Source organism: Hirundo rustica, chromosome 9 (genome assembly GCF_015227805.2).
Source record: "Hirundo rustica isolate bHirRus1 chromosome 9, bHirRus1.pri.v3, whole genome shotgun sequence".
Lineage (NCBI taxonomy): Eukaryota > Metazoa > Chordata > Aves > Passeriformes > Hirundinidae > Hirundo > Hirundo rustica.
The window spans coordinates 21,590,149-21,611,526 of record NC_053458.1 but is presented as its reverse complement, the minus strand read 5'-3'; the positions used below and the strand labels follow the sequence as shown (position 1 = coordinate 21,611,526).

General features: G+C 38.5%; 1 protein-coding gene across 1 annotated transcript in view; it reads left to right on the top strand.

The window, feature by feature from the left end:
* Positions 1 to 21,378, top strand: part of NR5A2 (nuclear receptor subfamily 5 group A member 2) — an 82,960-nt gene that overhangs the window by 37,461 nt on the left and 24,121 nt on the right. The window contains exons 6-7 of the mRNA XM_040073096.1: positions 11,575 to 11,694; positions 20,820 to 20,967. Of these exons, the coding sequence (XP_039929030.1) occupies positions 11,575 to 11,694; positions 20,820 to 20,967 (268 nt within the window). The remainder of the gene's footprint in view (positions 1 to 11,574; positions 11,695 to 20,819; positions 20,968 to 21,378) is intronic.

The following is a 21,378-nucleotide window of genomic DNA, read 5'->3' as shown; positions in this document are numbered from 1 at the left end:
GGCACACCCATGGCAGGGGAAGTGCATGTTTTCACTGCTTCATTTGGGTGGCTCATTATCTGGGTGCCTCATGGGGAATAAGGGTCATAACGTTGTTTTATGAATTATTTACAACAAAATATCACATTTTCCCTTCATTTGGTGCTCTAGCTGTACTGAATCCATTCTAAGCAGAACTGGAAAAAATACACATAAACGGCCAAATGTACCAAATATTTGTGTAAAGGGAACCATGACATATAAGTGACCTTAAAAAGCAATTTTACTAATATAAGGTAATCATAATAGATATGAGGGTAGGAATAGACTTCATGGGTCACCTAGTCCATTCCCCTTATGCAATGACAGAACATTGATGATATCTAGAAATTAATTACCTTTTAATTGCGTATTCTGGATAAGTACTTACAGAGAATCTAGTTCAGACATCTCAGAGAACTTCATATGCACATCGCACTGTAGAAAGAGGCAATTTGAATGCAACATGTGAGCTACAAACTAAAATATGCACATTCTTCATTTGCTAAAAGTAACCAAAAGAACCCCCCACATTCAACTCCATTTATCAAATAGTCATATATTTGCAAAATGCATGTATTTGACACAGTATATTGGATTTTAGTGCAGTGTGTGCTCATGCAAGAGGAAATATAAAAGGAGCTGTCTCAAGAAGCTGAATTTAGAATTTGGCTTATCTTATGGTGTACTTTTAAAACGTGTGCATTATCAAAGGCTTTATGGATACAAAGCAATAACAGTAAGGACCGGCTCCTTGACGCCTTTTGTTGAAATCCAGGCATTTTTGTATCTCTGTCTGCATATGAATTGTAGAATCAGTCTTGAAGGCATTCATAATGTAAGAATTTCTTGTGCACCATCCAAGCTCAGAATACTGTATAATGCCACAACTATTGGTATTTCATTGGATGTCAGGTTATAAGATGTCAGGTTTATAGCATGTCAGGTTATATGATAATGCCACAGTACAAAAATTACTGAGCAAAACATTCTCGTGGTGTTGTTAAACTGATGGTTATATTTATGTAAGGAAATGGTGAGTTTCACCAATAATATCTCATTGTATTATTTAACTGGAAATTCTGGGTTTGCAGGCTGGCAGTTTAGATTGAAAGACTGGTAATTTTATTTACAGAGAAGAGTCCATGTACGCTCCATGCAGTCAGGCAACCTTTTTGTGCTATTTGATTTATGGTAACATAAACAGATACTGTCTAAAGATAGTAATAGTCAGTCCCTTCCCTAAAAACCTTGTACTCTAAAAGAAACAGACCCTCAGGCAGATTAGCCAAAGAGGGAATTCAGCCCATTACCTGTCAGTGACACAATGCTGAATATTTGTATAACCTTGCATTAATTTATACTTTTAAATCATTCAAGCTGTTCTATGTACCAGGGAAATTGCCCTGATATGGATTTAAGTAGCCATATTTTAAAAAGTTCTAATACAACTCAGACAAACCTATTAGAGGCAGAGTTGCCACGCACTCTGCTTTGGTAAAACCAGCATTAACCTTGGATTAAACAACAAGACTTCTTACATTTGGGCATTATAGTAATCTTTTAGTCATGTCAAACCCTCAGTAATAAAATTCATATTAAACCTAATTACAAACCGAAGTAACTGGTTCTTGGACCTAGATTAATAGTAGATTGCCAGATACTTGCACATAAGCAATGCAAAAAATGATTTTTTGAAGAAAATGTTGCCATTTTATTGCAAGCTGTTACTCATTGACCAAGCCTTTCCCAGCCTGACTGAAATTTAGCTCCTGCAGTTGTGGTGTGTGGTGCACTCATGGGTGAACAGGAAGTAATTAGAGCAGCCTGATTTTGTTGTTCATCATCCCTACTGTCATTCAGAAACTAGCTAAGAAAAACCCAATAAATTAGATGTACACACTCTCTCCATTTTTCCTAAACACACAGCTTATCTTCTGTTGTGTGCAGACATGTAGGAACCCAATTTAGAGACTCACAGGTTGGATACCTGTGCCCAGCTGTGCCAGCAGAGAAAGTCACAGGCTGACTGATTTCTGTCACAGTCTACCATCATTTTTGCCTGTAAGGTTCCTACTCATTCTGTGTTCTGTACTGCAAAAGTTCCTCTCATCAACATACCAAGCAACCCAAATAAAACCAGTATCTTCAAAGGTATTTTTTTAAAATTAATATTAATCCTAATTGCAGAGCTAATGAAAATATGGGACCTGAGCAGAGTTCTTACAATCCTGTTTTAATGGTACTTCAGAGATTTCCAAATCAGACTACAGGAAACAGGAAGTAGGAATAAATGAAACAAAGTCAAATGAAAGGATGAAAGGAAAAAAAACATTTTAATACACACTTGCCTGTCCCTTAAACATTCATTCAATCAGGACTTCCTGTGATTTTTAATAGCATGGCTCTGCCTGCTCTTTCACACTTGGCTGTGTTGGGAAAGGAGGTAATTTTTTGAAGACAATGCTCCTAGTTTAAAGGATTTAGCTAGATGATAGTAGCTGCATGCTGAGAGCCTCCTACAATGCTTTTAAGATAGAAAGAGAAGTAGAAAGTGTTTCAGATCATACCTTGCTGGATCATGCATCACTACACCTCCACAACCTTTTTGTACGACTTCAGCTTCTTTTGGTGGTGTTTTTAAGGAATTTTTTCTATCAACTCAGATGGATACTGATTTAATACACGACAACACCCATTCATAAGGCTGATTTTTCTTTCATTTTCTCCGTTAGCATTGGCCTTCTTTCTCATTTAATCTCTGCCCCAGTGACTTACTGTTACTGCTGCAGCCCTCAGGATGTAAGACAACATTTCTGTATTTTTTCTTCATCAGTATACCGTCTCCTTTCACATCTTGACTGAAGATACTGTTTCTCATGATTTCTTACTGCTTTTGCTGTGCCTTTTTCTGGCTGCTCTACTACAAATCAGAGAAAAACACAGTGGAATACATTTGTATGGCAAGTGCAGTGTTCCACAGTAACACCAGCCTCTGTTTCCGAAGCGTGTTACAGGTGACTCTGTGTCCAGCTCTCAGTCTGGAGACATCCTTATGTCTCCCTGAGTATGGGGAAGGAAGTATTTGCCTTTCCATAGCTGGATGTCTGTCAAAAGTTTTAAGAGGACTATGAAAAGTAAAATATAAACCAATGTCTTTTAATTCCTGAAAAACATTGCAGTGCCACACAATCAAAAGATAAACATTTAAAATAAAAAACTACTGATATGCTGATAACTACAAAGGGTCTGAAACATTTAATGTATTGGATTCTTTGTGTGGTTTGTGTGGACTGTCACTAATACTCACTCGGAAAATTGTTCTCTCATTTACAGTGCTCTAACGTTAAAGTAACTTCTTTTTAGTCATGACTTCAGAAGATTATTTGCATATTGCCATTGGTGTAATCGTGAACACAGTCCCACACTGTGTACACCTGTTAAAAGCGAGTCAGATTATTCCTCACTTCTGACTTGCCTTTTCCCATACTCCACACCCACTTAACAGCGGTACTGGAAATAAACACTAACCCTGTTAAACAGAACAGTAACCACAGAGTGTCATTAAAATGAGAGCTGATTTAACTCTTGTTAAAAACTCATTCATTTTAAAACTCTTGTTTTAAAACTTGTTTTAAAACTCATTATCAAAAACCAGTGTTCTGGGACATGCATCACTTGAAAGAATGGGATCCTAAGTGTGTGGAGAAATTACTCTGTTTGCCTGTTACCATATTAAAGATTGCTTTCTGAAATTAGCACATGTCTTTTGTAACAAGTTAAAAATATCTTCCATATGATGCCTATTTGATTGAGTTTTAACAGAATATTTATTTTTTCAAAAATAACTTCATTTCATATTAGAACTTTGTCTTTAATATTAAAAATCTACCCCCTGTGTTGTATTTATCTCTGTTGAGATTTGATGTTGCTTGTATCTAAGAAATTTTACAAATGAGAGCTAATGTTGGAGTTTACCTGTACACTCTTAGAATAGTTTCAGCTGGAGCAATACAGTAACTGTAAGAAAAATGAAATCATAATTTATGCAATTAATCACCAAACAGGAAAGGAAAATTATGCAGAAATTAGATATAGACATTAGAAATCCTTTCAGATAATGCTAAAATATATGTGACTTGGAGAAGGCCACGGAGACTTTAATCACAGGCTGCTCTACAATAGAGTGAAACCACTGATTAGATATATAAGAATAAATTCACTAGCAGTACCATAAAGTTTATTGGACTCAGTCTTGTCTTCTGATTCCCTGAGGGACATCATTGTGCAGCCTTAAAAGCAGATCAGACTGGCAAGGCTAACAATTAATTGGGTGGGACTAATTCAGATTTTATTGCAACTCAAAGGACTGATATTCATGCAAGTTAAGAGTTACGAATATGATACAACACAATTCTGCAGTTGGTTTGTTGGCATTAGAAAAAATGAGTGTATATTCAGAGAAATTCAGGGGATCAACACAGCTCGTACCAAAATTGCCACATAAACTACATAGCTTTATCTAATTCTTTTAAAAGTCTAGACCAAACTAGGCATAAGCTTAGGCTGTATTAACATCAGTAGAAATACTCACAGGAGTAGGATTTTGAAGGTAAATTCTATGGTTCCAGTGCTAAAGAAGGTACCTTCTTCAGTCTGTGAAACAGATGGCAAGAATAATTAATTTTCCCTTTTCCTTATCTTTCTATTCACTTTGAGAAGCAAGAAACACTGCATTGTAAGCAATATTTTCAGTTGGGACTAAAAAGAAATACTTCTCTTATTTTCAGTTAAATAAAATAAAAAACACAAACCCACAATCACCCAAAAAAGAACCTAAGAAAAACACATTTATAATTCATCAGAAATAATGCTGACTGTGAAACACCAAGTCATTTTCATGCAGTTTGCACAAAGATAAATGTGAAGAAAAGGAGAAGAAATAGGAGTGCTGTGTGTCACGTTTGATGCCCTATATAATAGATTTATATACACAGAAAGTTTATTGTAACAGCCCTTTCACCTGATGCATGTAGAAATGAGATTGGTCATTTACCTTCTCCTTAATAGATGGGAATACTTTCTAAATGGATTCTGAAGATCCATCAGAGAGATCTTATTCTTTAGTAGGGTCACCATCTGTTGCCTGCCCCTACTCCTTCAGCAATCCGAGGCCCCCAGACTCAGGCACCTTGTGTTCTGTTCCTGCAAGAAAACAGAATGAGTGTGAGCTGATGCTCAAGGCAGCTTTGTTGAAGTATTTTGACTCTCTGGAAGATCAGCACTGAAACTGGGAAAGGGCCAGGCAGTGCTGCTTTGATCCCAGGGATCTTTCCCAGTGATCTCTCAGGAGCTGCCCAGGGCCATGTGAGTGGAGAAGCTGTGGCAAAGCCATCAGCCTCCCTGCCTGCAGTCCCTGAGCAGGAAACACCGCACTCCTTTCAGAGCACAGGCACCACACAGGCACACTTCCACAGTCTGGAAGGGTAAAAAAGTGAGGGACTTTTCAAATGTTGCTTTGTGCTATCAATTCCTTGTCTATGTCTTTAAAAATATTCCAAACTAGTTTGATATTCCAAACACTAATGGTTCCATAAGCAGGGAGTTAATGAAGCATTTTAGCCCTTTTCTCTTCCTCCTTCTCAGTTCCCTGCTGTTGAATAAAGGATGAGCACTTTAACCTTTCTTTCAGCATGGTATTCAGCAGTTACTTTCCTCTATTGGACACTGATTCACACAAAGCATATAGGAACTTAATACCTTGAACAGAAAAACTTCCTGTTGGTTCTGACTGGTGGATTCAGAAGCTACTAAAGAAAAAGTTACACATACACACAGGGACACACTCCAAGTACAACTGCACTTGTGTAACAGCATCTATACAGGCTGTAAAGGAGCAGGAAAAGGCACACACTGAAGTATTTCTGTATTTCTTTTCATTTTTAGATCAAGACAAATGTAAAGCACTACCAAACTTGGATAGATTTATACTCCCTTCATCCTAGAGCTAGATGGAAACAGGACAGTCATTTAACCAAACACAGACTTGTAAAGATCGCTCCCTGCCTTCACCTAAAAAATTTTATAACACACAGGTTTCTAGTAAAGAGCTGAAACAATCGTAGTTAATATTAAATCATTTCTTCTTGAACTTTGTAGCATTTTATTACTGAGATTATAGGTAGTAATCACATTTTATTAGGGCATTCACTGATTCTGAAAGTTATGTGCATTCACTTCTAAAACCACATTGGCTGTTACGTGCTGCTTTTTGACAGCAACCTTCACAGGAGGTTTCCCACTGTTAGCAGCAACCCATCTGGAGAGTCCAAATCCTTCCCTACCTATATAATGATTTGGAAACCATGCATGCATTCAGGAGTAAAAAATAGTCTCTGGAGTGCACTTGTCTTATAAAACTTTGATTTGGAGTGATTTGCACCACTATAGCGTAAGAAAATGGAGTAACAACTCAAACTATATGTCTGCAATGACTTGTGAGTGATCTCCTAACTGCATTTGAAAGAAAGTTCAACCATTCCTTGAACCTATGTGCTTCAGGCTGAACAGATCAGACAGATGTTTAATCACTTCATATTCACTAGGAAATGGCTATTCAATGGCCGTAGAATTTAAAAGTGGCACTATGAGATGAATGCTTCATGTTATTCCATATTTGCATTCCCTCTTAGAAGCGTAAGTAAAAATAATTCAGCTGAATCCAGCACAGTTTTATCACATAAATTTCAATTATTGTGGTTTTTAAAAATCATTAGATACCCTTTTAAATTTTTAGTAGCAAAAAAGCCTAAAGCTACAGTGGCAAGTTGATGTAAATGAACACAGATGAAAAAGGATTCTCCAGCTTTTGAGAAAAGGAGGTGTAAACTGGGTAAAAGGTGAGCACATCATTTAACTGAATCTGCAGCAATAATTTTAAGGAAAATATTTAACTCAGAGCAACACAAAAAACCCATGACCCTGAAATTTTTAACCGGTAATTCATCAAGCGTCAGGCTGAAAATACCTCTTTGGAAGAGAAATTGCAATATATCTGCAGTTGTTGGTTACAGTACGAAATATTGTGAAACACTTTCCTAAAAGAAAGACACAGTGTGGTTTTGATAAGATTAAGGTGAATTTCAGCAAAGCATACACATAATTCTTCATTTTACTGTTTGGCAATTTCATTGTTGTTCTTCAGAAAAAACAAAAGTTTATAATGATTAACGTTCTGTGCTGTGGGAAGCACACACTCTAAAACAATACTACTCTTGTGTCACACTAGCCTTCCTCATCTATAACATCAGCACAAATAGTTTTACAGATGAAAAAGTAAGTAACCAGCATTTCTGAGATAAGTCCTCAGATGAGTAACTAGCATTTCTGAGATAAGTCCTCCCTTTAACTCTAATTGATAAGGTGTGATTGTGTATTTCAGTGTCAATAGAGGCCTCAGTGAGGCTCACAAACTTCCACCGAATCCCGTATCAAAAGCTCAGGGCCCAGCTGAGCGGAGGCCAGGGTTTAGCAGGCAGATGTGACACTCCCATTCCTATATTTTTCTTCTGCCAAGAGAGTGTGTCACCACAGTGCTCAGGGTTAGACCTTTCCTGTCCAAATTGAGATCCATCTCCTCCACTCCTGGAAAGACTCTATGTGGCTTGCATTATCTCGGCAAGATAAATTATGCAAACTAATAGATGTATCAAAATGTATTCTCATGCATGCCATCCTTGTTAGTGGAAAACTCAGAAAAAAAATTCTTTAAAGTCACCTTATAATTGCAGCTGGTAGTGTAGGAACTCAGACATAGCACCAGAGAATTCTGTGTACAAACTTGTATTCAGACACTTGACAGAATCAAGTTCACAGCGCAGATGAGCAATACCACACCTGACAGTTGTCAACCACCATTCTCTGCTCTCTAACAAACAGTACCTGCTCCTTCTCTGCCCCAGCAGCATCACTTGCAGTCATACAAACCCTTAAAGTCTGCATCTCGTCTTCCTCACCTTCCAGGTTTTACCCAATATCCAGCTCCCCTTTGTCCTCTCCCACCACCTTCTCCCTTCCTGTAAACAGCCTCCTAAGCACTCCCTTTGCTTCCTCTGTCACTTCAGAGCAGTTTCACATGTGTGATGTTCTACTCATTTCACACTTGTAACATTATTCCTCTTTCATGCCACCCTGCCTATTGAAAATGATCTCCCACTTCTTTTGAGTCACAGACCTTTCATTACCTTCTTCCACATCTTTTTTAAAAGCCATTTTTCAGCAACAATTTCCAGTTATGCTGTCCCCACTGGTGTGTCTTCATCTGAATGCCACTGGCCAGAGAGGGCCTAAATTTAACCATCTGGGCACAGTATTCACTCACACTTTTGCTTGAGGCTTGATAGCTGTCAAAAGGGCATCTCATTTGACAACTTGCTTAGGTAAGATCCAGGTTACATAATCCTCATGTCAGTGTTCTGTTACGGCAGGAGCAGCTGCAGATTTGGGGAACGTTCTTGCAGCAGACAGATGTTGGCTACATGATTAAGCGTTGGCCATGCTTAATTTTATTTATAAGCACTCCTAGTAGTTAGGACAACAGGAGCTTTTTCTTGCTAGTGTTGAAACATTGACAATACTCTTAAAGACCTGCACAAACTGAAAAAAGAACCCTCAAAATTAAGGCACCAGTAAAAACTTGTGAGCTTATTTTAATTCATTGTATACCACAATTGAAAATTTTGTTGAATATGTCTAGTCCCAGACTAGACTTAAGTATCTTGGTGACAGTCTTACCTTTTCTCCTGCTTACACTGCTAATGGCAGCACAGCCTTCTCCAGCTTTGGAGTCAGAAGACTGAAGTCCACAAGAGGATTTTCCTGCAGAGGACCTTCCTCTTCAAACCAAACTTGAGTCTCTCTGTCTTCAGGATCAGTTTCAGGCACATTCAGTTTAAGGCACATAATTGTTTTGGTCAAAATCTGATTTTCTCATTTTGACAGGTAACATGCTTCTGCAACTCAATTAGCAACTTGCCATGGAAATACAAAAGTGTTTGTGTTCTGGCTGCACTTACACACGTCATAAACTTTACCAGCTCCTTCTGACATAAGTGGTGCATTACTGGTTTTGTTCCATGTGATCTAAATGCTTTTCCACATCTACAAGTCTTTAAGAAGTAGGCTGGAACTGGTCATTTGTCCTACCTTTCAGTAACACACAATCCTCATTAAAGACACGTTTCTTTCTTCCTAGTGCAAACTGGGAGGCACCTGCTGCCCCACAATCTTTCTTAAAATGGCAAAAGCAGCTGGATCCAATAGCCTCCTGCAGGCACCATGGTGTTTGGGATGTGTATAGAGCTGGTTATGCTATCCATTTTATGGGCTTTCACTGGTTAAATTACAGTGAATACAGAGGAGCAGATTTTCTGAACAAGCAGCAGATGTTCTCCGTGCTAGTTTTGTGCGTCTTGTAAAACAGCAGGAACAGACTATGTACAAAACAATTTTTTGTGACTTTGCCATCTCACACTGTTCTCACAGCACTGGCTAGGTAATGATAGGATAAAGCTTGGGAGGTAAGCTTTGATTGTGGACTAGCTGCTGTTGGGATCTTCAGAAAGCCAGACCTGTAAAGTGTGGTTTATTTTCAAAAGCCTGTGGCTGAGACAGCTGGCTTACACTGGAACTATACTGATATTTATAGTGCGAGTGGAAGTGCTTGACCTCTCATTCAGGAATTAGGTATTGTGACATGGATGCTGAAGGTTTAAACTCTCTCAAAATTTGTTTTCTTCGGATGTAAGCTGTAATAGCTTTGTGTGAAATGGTAATTTGGATTACATTATCATGTTAGCATGATGTCTTTGATTTTTGTGATTTTTTTCAACCCCTTTTTGTTCAGAGGAGAAAAATGATCAAAGAACAGTTTCATGTAAAAAGCAAGAGTAACACAATCTGTATATTTCAAATATCTTTTTCAAATAATTAATTTAAACCTGGCCCAAGTGTATCAACATGGTGATTTACTGTCCTCTCTTGAACCAACAAATCACTCTGTTGAAATAGTTTTGTAGTCAAATACATGTTGTGGGCAGAGGAAGAGATTTTTAATACCAAATCAGCCTTGCTCTGTGTCTGTGTGGGAAAGCATGAACGGCTGCACACAGCTTCTTGTGCCTTTGAAAGGTGAAGGAAAGTCAAGACAAATGGAAGAAGCAAAGATTTCAATGTTTCAGATGTTAAAGTCTGAGCTATGTGGCGAGTGACTGGAAAGAGGGAGACAATAGTAGGTAACTTTCACAGATGACATTACAGAAATCTATTAGTAAGAAATGTTATTTCCTTCTCTCCTACACAACTAGAAAACAAGCCTGAAAGAATAAAGTTCTAAAATTCATTAGGTCATATTTGATAAAACTTGAAAACATCTAGTTCAGGTCATGCAGGATTACTCCTTGTGGTGTGGTTTCCTGTGTACGACAAAATCTAGTTTTAAAGCAATTGAAACTAGATTTATAGCCTTTATAGCATTTTTAATTGCTATCTTTGCAGGCTCTTAGAGTCCTTTGAACTACATAGGTGCTATTACAACTCTGAATTGTAGCAAGGCTAATGTATGCACCTATCAACTCTTTCAGGGCACCCAACTAAAGACAAAGACTTTGATTTTAAAAAGAAATCAGGAAGCTCAGTAAGAATAGGTTCAGAGGATACTGATGCTTACCACGACTTAATTTCATAGTCTACCTTACACTAACTTGTGATTTTTTTCTCCCATTTCCATGGAAATCCTAATTATTTTTCAGTCTTTAAGTGAAGAAGACTGAATGCAATCCAGTTGCATTTAGAGTCAGTTTAGGGATAAATTTCATTGTCCTCTAAGACGCAGATCCCAAATAACTTCAATAAATCTTAAAGTAGGTTCCTTGTGCTGGGTGCCCAGTGTGTTCCTTCTGTTCCCAAATCCCAAATCAGGGATGTGTCTCACTGCTCACCACTGACTTATGCATTGTACTTTCTTGCCCTACCAGTGACACCCAAAGCTGCTCAGCTTCTCTTCATTAAGTGTTCTCTTTTCATTTTTATAGAGTTTTTCAACCTCTCTTTGCTTTTTAATTTGCAAGGGGCCTGTCTTTGACTTGGGGCTGTTGAAGCAATAACACTTGTGAATCTGCAGATTCCTTATTATTTCCAGAAGCTAAGGTTCCAAGATGGGGAATAGGAAAAAGTTCACATCAGCATTATTTCCCTGTTTTGGGTAAAAATAAAATCCCATTGCCATAAATATACAATTATTACTACTTTGCATAACATGCCATAGTTCTGCTTTCCTAGAATCTAATCAGGAAAAAATATTCTATACCTTTTACAGATAAAGGCTACAGCAGTGTTCTGTTTATTCACCTGCGAACAGCAATTTTGGGCATGAATGATTCTAGACAGCATCTCTGTTCTCCTGATGTCAGCCAGCTGTGTGAAGGAGGACTGCTTCCCTAGTGTGATGTCAGACTTACTTCCAGAGCAATGTCACCAATGTTTGTGTTTCCTTTACAGGTTGACGACCAAATGAAGTTGCTTCAGAACTGCTGGAGTGAACTCTTAATTTTAGATCACATTTACCGGCAAGTGGTACATGGGAAAGAAGGCTCCATCCTCCTGGTTACTGGGCAACAAGTGAGTATGTGGTCTGAGAGAAATAGCCATCTCTTGGTTTTGTAATCATTTTCAAAATACCAGGAATTTAACTGGGTTAGAAGCACTCCTGTGTTCTCAGAGATCCTCCACAAGTACTGTAGGTAAAATCATTTGTGCACTCTGTTTCTAGTCTGCTGATTATAGATAAACCTAAAAAAGCAGATATAATCATAAGCACTTTGCTTTTCAAATAATTCAGTAATTGAAAAATAGCAGACGAGGACTGTTTCTCAAGAAGTAGTATTTCCTTGGGGCTAAAATGGTTTCTAACAACAACACTCCCAAACCTAATGCTTTAGTTTTAAGCAAATATAGCTTTTTTTCCCTTCAGAATTGTGATTTATTGAAAAGAAGCACTGGCTGGGTCAGAAATCTAGAGAACCTTCTGCTTACTACCTCAGAAATGCCTTGTTTATACAGACTTGTATGCACAAGTGTGAGAAACTGGGCAGCTGAGACATCTAATCTCAGGAAAATGATTCTGTCCATAGGTTATAAAAGCATGTACCGTCTCAGAAACTGTCTCAGGGTATGAACCCTAGAGTTTCTGCACAGTTATCCGGTTTTCTTCATGTGTCAGATACATGGGCCTCCCAAAATTCAAGAGCTATAATGTAGTAAATATTAGGAAAACTGTGAGAAAACACAAAAAAAAGAGAAAGTTTTGTCTCCACAATGCTTTCCAAAGCACAACAATCTTGACAGTAAAGCAAGAACCTTATTCCTAAGATTGTTATTCTCCTTTTAACAGGGAAAAAAAAAGAGAGTATCAAAGAAAAGCAAAGCGTGCCTATACATTATATTTCTGACTTGAAGTGAAAACAAATGATGGCTCTTTGGTATTTGAGTAGCTGCAAACTGAACTGCCTCAATTTATACACACATGGGAAAGAGCTCCCTTCCCTGCGCTACACCATTTGTGTCTGCCTGTTGTGGAATCTGCTTACAGATTTAGCTATAATTTTAAAGCTGCAGCCATTTCTTAACACTAAGAACAAATGTTTGCAAGAATCAGAAGTATTCTGATTCTTCTGTTTGCATTTACAATTAAGAGGTCTACAGAACAGGGGAGAAATGATTGACTTGTTCAAGAAAGGAATTGGGAAAACTCAGGTTCTAGCTCTTGAACTGACTCTTGCACTTCATGGGAAGTCACTAACCTATCTCAGATATCATTGTACTCCCTAATTATATTAGTAAAAGTTAGTTTAGTTGCATCACTCTTGATTTATATTGGTGCCATTGAGAAAATGACTGATTCCCTTACCATTTCATGGTCTGCAAGATAGACATTTTTACTGGAAATTATTTCATTTACCACACAGGATGCTTGTTTATAAAGCTATAAATATATTGACAGGTTTCTGTTCCTGAGAGAACTGCTAAATTAGTGTCTCCTTTGTTATGTGATTAGCACTATTTTAAAGGTACCGAGTGCCTAAGTCCCACTGAAATCATTAGAGGCATCTAACTACCCTTAAATTCTAGCCATTGTCCCCATTTTCCCACAGTAATAACTTCTACCTCATTAGCCACTTTTATCTTTTCTTGAAAATAAAAACCTCAGCTGTACATTATCTCAAGGCAAAGCAGAACGTTTCTTCACTGTTGGATAACAGGTAGCAGGATGCTTATTAAATGTACTGCTTGCAAATCAGCAGCTGGACTGGGAAGCTCTGCATTTCCAGGCACTCTCCAACTAGGTTAAAACCTGGCTATATTGGAATAACTGCATTCGTTTTTGTATATGTTTGTAAACTAGTTCTAATACATCCTTCTTTAAATCAAATTTCCCTTTCCTATGGCAAATCACTTTGAAGTTGAGCATTGACTCAGACTGTTGCACTCTTAGACACAACATCTGTTCAAATGTATTTATGAAAGGACAATTACGACTGTGCACCCTCTCTAAAATCTGTAAAATGATTCTGGGAAGCCACACTTCTAGACCTGGGCATTATGAGTCTTTGCTAGTTCACCCTTCCTGCATACTTTCTGATTACTGTCCTGCTCCCACAGAAGAGACGGGGGAAACCATGCCACCATTTCATAAAAATTAGTTGATTAAGGTGTGGAAAGCACTCTGACACTTCTGATGAAAAGTGCTGTAGATGTTTTCATTTCTGCTACCAACAAAGCACTGTGAGCGAAATTACAGTCAATCATCTGGCTTTCAAACATAATAACTTTAAACTTAGGACCTGAGCTAGATTGCCAACTTTATTACCTGAGAGATCAAGCTTATTGTCACAAGTTAGCAAATTTAAGACCTGAGAAGCCTCACTCCCCGCTTTCCTTAATATATCCCTCCATAAAAGCTACTCGTAAACACAGTCCTTTTTACAATCACCATCAAGGTGGAAGCTGTAAGGGGGGAACTTGCCATCACTTAATTAGAACATGCCTGCTCTCTCCACTTAGACTGCACAGCCTCTGTTCCTCACACACAAAAGCCAAACTTTATCCAGGTCCCCAGGGTGACACCACTGTCACTTCTGTACCAGGTATCTAAAATGGGCTAGTAGTTAGAAGAACACTTGATAATTTTCAAACACACTGGCTCAAAACCCATTACTTTAGGGCACTCCTATCACATTTCCATATATCTGCATTTCCCTCAAGACACTGGCTTACAGGTTTTACTCAGTGTCAATCCACTGTTCCCACTTCGATAGGGAAAAAGTGCAGTCAGCAACAAACTAGTAAGCTTTGGCCCTTGTACAAAAACAGACTTTTATTTTATTTTGTTATTTATTTGGGGTTTCATAAATGAAGCTCTTTTGTGTGTATGTGTTTCAAGGAAGCACTTTTTTCTGATCATTACAATTCCTCAGCAGTTCCTCAGAAACAAGTTCCTCCCTGTGCTGCACACTTCATTTTCTGCACTAAGTGCTGCCCCTCAGCAGTAGCAATTACCATTTCAAAAGGAAATAAAGTAGCACAAATGCATTTTACAACTCTCAAAATTTCATAATAGAAAACAGCTAAGGAGTGATTTGCAATGTGGTGGTTAATTGTAAATCATTGCCAATATTCTCTCCACATGCTGACTTTTGTAGGCTTGCCATGTGGCATGTAATTTTAACAGACCATTTCTAATTATAGAATTTTAATTCCTCCAACTTGAGCACTTTCCTCCTGCATCTTCTACACAAGCTGCTTCCTGCCAGCTTCCAAGACCTAGCACATATAAGGTAGATGCTAAAGCTCTGCACAGAATATCATTGCTACTGCAACAGTTCCTGCAACAGTCAATGCACAACACGTGAACTGTAGCCTCATCTGCTCCTTTTGTTCATACCTACACTCTACTCATTGCTGCCAAATATTTCCCCCGATGAGACTGGTCAAAGCCTTTCCCATTAAAAGGCCATCCAAAAATGTGTCTAAATCTCAGATTTTTTTGAGATTGTTGAAAATATTGATTTAGTTAAAGTCATCACACAAATGCATCTTCACACCTGAATTTGTATTCCAAAGCATTGCACCAGAGAAAGAGCATGAAATCTTGATGGCAGTGTCAAGAAAGATCACCCTTGCAGAAGTATCACTGAAGTACAAAAATACAAGAGTGTTAGAGGAGTGACTACAAAGGACATCCACAAGTCACAGGTATAGAAAGCTCATGGATATCTAGTGGAAACCTATTACTTCTTAATTTTTTGGAAATTAGTTAGTATCTTTTTCCGACTAGATTTGTGTTGTAGTCACTGAGGCTTCGTAGTTGTAGTGGGCACAAAAGTGGTTTTAGCATTTGAGGGCCAAATCTAGAAGTCCTTACGTCAGCAAATAAACACAGGATTTGATTCAAGGTGGATACAAATAAGGTCAAGCAATCATTATTTGGTTATTCAGTACAGTATTTGCTTTTTTGCACAGTTCCTTACTGTAGTGGTTTCTGCCTAAAGGAAAGCGAGGTTGTATTAAAAGGGCCTCATGCCTTATGAAGATATGAAGATATCATGCTGGCCATTCCTTGGAGATGAACTAGATGTGCTCAGTTAAACTGGGTAAAATGCATCAAAATTCACTTATAACCATGAAGTGCCCTGGATTCAGGTTTGTCCAAGTATTTGTTACATATTTTGAGCCTTCAAGTAGCTATGGACATACCTATGAACAATCTGATCCCAATTCACATGTGCTTTGCTGTGTTGCCATGAAACCATCATAGCACTATGCTTTTAAGTCTAAAATCCCAGTTCCAGTAAAAGTTCATGGACAGGGCACCCGACATGAATCCTTGCACACCAGAACTCTTCCATTTCCTACATGCTTCATGGGAAACACATTTGTATTTCATACACATGGCTCCCATAAAGAAAACAAAAGTTACCTGCCTGGAGTATGGCAGCATTTCTTCAAGCCTGTTAGTCCTCCAAACCAGTCCCCTGCTAGTGAACTAATCTATCAGCTTAAACTCATGTAAAATCCCATAGCTGATTTGCCCAGCATGAAAGACAAGTTGATCAGAAACTCGATATGAAGAAAGCACCACATGAGTCTGTCGCAACTGCCTGCTGGAGTAGTGATAGTGATCCAAGGTGAGCACATCCAGCCTTGACTACTCATTGGTGGGAAAGGATTTAAAACAGCAGAGCAGAAATTCATGTAAAATAAGAGGGTCTTAAGGGGGAATGATTTTACATGGTTCCAGTTTTTCCAGTGATTCTCTGCCTTCTGATGAACTCTACTGAATATCAAACTCAGCAGTGATTTTGTATTATCTCATCACCACCACAAAAGTGCATTGTAATACTTTGATAAAGACATGGATATTCTATTGTACTCTGCAGTACTTTGGAGTGTTAATATTTGCATATTATAGTTAATTATCAAGCACCATAACATCATCCTATGGGAAAGGGCCACTGGCAACTTAATTCATTATCTTCTATTATTGTGTCTCACATTAAAATGACAAGCATCTTATGCTGCTTAAGTCAACACAATTTTAATTAATATATCCAAACCTGATAACCAGCAGATACAAGCATATCTGTGGGTTTTCTCCATTCTGAAACCTCCTCAATTTTTGTAGGTAGGCGCCTTGTCAAAGCGTTTTCTGTGTTTATTTGCTTAGAAATTTAACAGAAATGCTGTTTTTAATGAAATAATTACATTGAACTAGATTGTACTGAATAGAGTCACAGCAGGGGCTTTATTCCTTACTTGTGCAATTCCTGTCTGGCTGCAAGGAATGGCATTCAGGGATAGTCAGTACCTGGCAACACCATCAACAAGTAAAATCACTCTAATCATATTCTGGAGACTATTTCAAGCTTGTGGAAGCATTGAAAGGGATGGTGCAGTGCCACACAGTATTTCCCCATGATACCACAGTCATATTCTGGAAATCAAATAGTCCTTAATTTTAGAAGAAAAAGGGAACTTAATTTCACCATTAAATGTTAGACTGTTCTGTGAGCATAGAGAAGAGTTCATACCAGAAGCCAGCACCTGATTCCACCAGAAAAATTACCGTCTGAGCCCAGTAAAACCAGGAATTTGACTTCAAAAATCTTTAATTACCATGAAACACCATTTGCAAAACAAAATAACACAGGTGCTCCCTTTATTTTTGGCCTTCAGCCACAGCATTTATTTAGCCCCGGGTACAGGAGGAATCCACACTTCTGTTTGTGCAGCCATAACTTCAACCCATTGTTTTACTTCCAAATTAGATCATGTGGAAGCTTTGACAAAGCGGCTGTTTTCAAAAATGCCAGACAATATCCTCAACATCAAAATCAATGTGAAATGTAGTATTAATTGGGATGCAAGAATATTTACATCAATATACAATATGAAGTAAAATGTACCATATAAAGTAAGTGCTAAGACTCCACTATGAAATTAAGCATTTTGCACAAAATCCAAGCTGGTTTAATCTATGTCTTTTAAAAGTCCTTTTAATAATGAACTGGAAGGTAAAAGAATTAATACACATTTTAGTATCAGTTTCTGCATAAAGGACCAAGCAGGCAGAACAGTGTAGTCCTTAATGTGACCACATTTTCAGAATAGACATTAACTGAGGCTTTTTCATGCACAGTTGCTTTTGTATAAACTGATTGACACCTTTGGGGGTCGTCTTTCCACTGACTCATAATTTTGCTCACTCTTGAAAAAAGCCTTCTGCACACCTACTATTCTCTAGTTAAAGCTGAAAATTCAACTCATCATATTTACACAATTAAAAAAAAAATCCATTCTGCGTTGTTTTTAATTGCAAATCCTACTCAAGGGACCAATTCTCCTGCTTAGGAGGCAGCCCCGTGCCTTCTACTAGAGAACCAACTGCAGTCAATTATGGTAATGAAATGTCAATAAATATAAAAATTTAATACAGCCTGCTCCTGGTGAGTGGCAGATGAGGACTTGCCTCCCAGACAAATTTGCTGGTGCTGCAAATATTAAATGCACCTGAAAGAGGAGCAGGTTGCCTGAGAGCTCTCCAGTAGAGGGATGCTGGGAAATCCAGGCATCTACTGGGTTTTTCCATTATGGCATAATCGCTGCACTAAGGCCACTGATATTCTTGACATTCAGACATCTTAACTTCTTAGTATGAAGTGAGTAGCATATTTTCCCCACAAATTGGACGCTCAGTAAGGGATTTTGAGCTTTTTCCCCCCCCTCTTAACAATTACAAAAGGGGAATTAAGTTGTGAAATTTCATACTTATATGTGACCAGTTTCTCAATAGAAAGTAGTTGAACCATGTCACTACATAAAACTGAACTTTGAGTGAAAATTATTTGAGGTATTTTACTTTGTTTTTCCTTACTATTTATATAAGTTTATATACATAAAGAAAAATGCCTAAATGAATCTATAGAAAGAGTGATAAATAAGAGATGAACTAGAAAGTAGTTTTTGAAAGATGGATAAGCTGGGGTTTCCAAAGATCAGATCATAGTTTTGCCACAGACTTCTTTGGCCCTGAGTAAGCAATTTAATGTCACTACTTCAAGTTTCCCCAGGTGTAAAAGAGAGCAATAAAACCTATCTCACAGGATACTTCAGCATAATCCATTGATTTAACTGAAGCATGAACTCAACTCTAACTGCTCCTACACCGCAGTGTTGTTATCCTTAAACTCGATTCAAAAAGTGTAACTTCATTTTTTGTGTGCAGTTGCCTCTAGTCAGTTCATAAGGAGCAATAAGAGTATATACAAATGAAATTTCTTATTAAAAGTCAGTAGCTTATTGATTATATTAAGATCTTTACCAGGAAAAGATAATTTTAGTTTCTTTCAGTCATCTTTCTATCTTTCCTTGCTGAATTTTTGTCAGGTTAAAAGTATTTCAAGAGCTTTATTTTTTTCTTGTTTCACTGCTGTTTATACTTGAGCAAAATCAATTCAGTAGCTTTAAAATAAAAGAACTTTTTTTAAAAAAACAAAATACATGTTCCTTAACTTTTTTTTTTAAAAAAAACCCAGATTTTAAGGGATCAGAGCCTGGAAAAACAAAATTTTGCACCATTGGTTTGTTTTTTGTGGTGAAACCTCTCCATTCTTTATCAACTATTTAATATGGGAAATCTTAGAGATGGGCTAAAAGCACTGGTACCATTAAACAAATGACTAACCCAAAGCAAGCACTTACCATTGTGTTTAGTGTTCATTTACAGCCAGACTTCATTTAGAGGAAGTATGATTAGCAATTTCGCTGTTGTTCTGGAGGCTCCTACAAGACAGCATACTAGATATACTATAGAAATACTACATTTCTATATACTAGAAATACTAGAGCATTTGGAAAATGTGTCACTGACCCATTTAGGTCCCAGGCAGTTGGCCAGGAGTGGCTCTTTGGGGAGCAGGCAGCACACCAGGCCATTTCCATGGGGCAGTGGCACTTGCAGGGGATGGGAGCGCTCTGATGAGAAGTGAGCTGAGCATTGAAGCTGAAGCTGCTGCCTGGGTCCCCCCAGTTCTGACACAGCACTTACACCCTGCTCCCCACCAAGCCACTGCCCTGTCCTGGAGCCAGCCCACCTTTCCATCACAGCATTCCCACAGGCTGTGCCCTTCCCCACTGGTCACCGTGCCGTGCCAAAGTGACACCTGCAGAGCAGCAGGGGCTGGGGCAGCCTACTGCATGGAAACATCCCTGCAGTGGGACTGGCATCAGCCACAACCGTTTCAGCATGCTGGGCTTGGGGAGCTTGCCCAAGGTTCAAGGATCACCCAAGGGTGAGTCAGCAATTAGAGGGCCTTAAGTACTCTGTGCTTGTGAATATTCCCTTTTTTAATAAGTGTGTTACCTCCAGCTTTCCCTTGGATCTCTGCATACAAGGAAAGCTCCCAGGCAGGTCAGCCTGTCCCGAGAACAAGGGGCAGCATGAGCAGGGCAGCAGACCCCAGAGCAGCTCCTCTTGCCTCCCTAGCCCAGGGGAAGGAGCTGCGTGCACTGCGGTCACTGCTGGGGACAACTCGAGGGCGGCTGGGCTGTCGCACACCTGCCAGCCCTCCTTCCCCTGCAGGGCAGCACTTGTCACAACAAGGGAGTTCCAATCAACCCCAACAAATACAGGGATTTTGTGTAGCTGAGGAGAACAGCAACCACCCACACAATACCTCTGTTTCCTGTGGGAATACACCGACATTTCTGGGCCTGAATAGATGTTTCTGGCCAAGTTCTGGACACAGGCCTGTTTCCCTTGTATATTGTTGTGTCCCCCTGGAGCAATACAGCCAGGGTAGGCACAAAGCTCGCTCCATCAGTCGCTCTTCACAGGATCATACGACTGCAATGAGAACAGGAGACACCAAATGAACAAAACAAACTGAGATGTGGACAGCTACCAGTGCCATAAGCAGCTCTCGTATTTAAAGCTTCTAAAAAAGCTAATAGAGACAAACCAGCACTCACAGTAATGTCACGTACCATTAAGATATACGGTTTAACATTATTTTAAATATATACCATTGGGTTAAAATTGGTTTATATGTAAAATCATCTTGATTTGATAACATCATTAAATTAAGACTGATTTCCATATCCAGGAGTATCCTGGTTGCATATTATTGCTTGGAACACCCTAAAGTGTGGGTGTGACAACCAGACAGGAATACAATTCTCTTTTACAGGTGGATTATTCCGTAATAGTATCCCAAGCTGGAGCCACCCTCAACAATCTTATGAGCCATGCACAAGAACTGGTAGCAAAGCTTCGTTCGCTGCAGTTTGACCTACGAGAATTTGTCTGTCTCAAATTCCTGGTGCTGTTTAGTTTAGGTAGGTACAGTCTAATCTTCGTACTTATTGTTTTTTCTAAAAACATTGAAAATATTTTGTTTCTTTCTTCAATTTTTCGTGAAACACATGATTTTGAAATATGTTTAATGAGGTTCACAGTAATCTGAGGATAATTTTTCAATTATCAGTTGCAGTGAAATTATGTATAAGGATTAAAAGTGTGTTTCCAAGGAAATGACTCCTACAACCTACAGAATTTAATGGAGTATTATAAACTTTCTGTATTTTGGTATGTGAATACCAAATTTTCCAGAACAAGGATAAAATTCTATTAGACATCCTAGAGAACAGTGGGAAATACAGATTGCCATGTTCTTCTACAATATTGAATACAGTTATGTAAAGCACATGCAGTGGGGATATGGTTGAAATTTCCCTCTTATTCAAAGG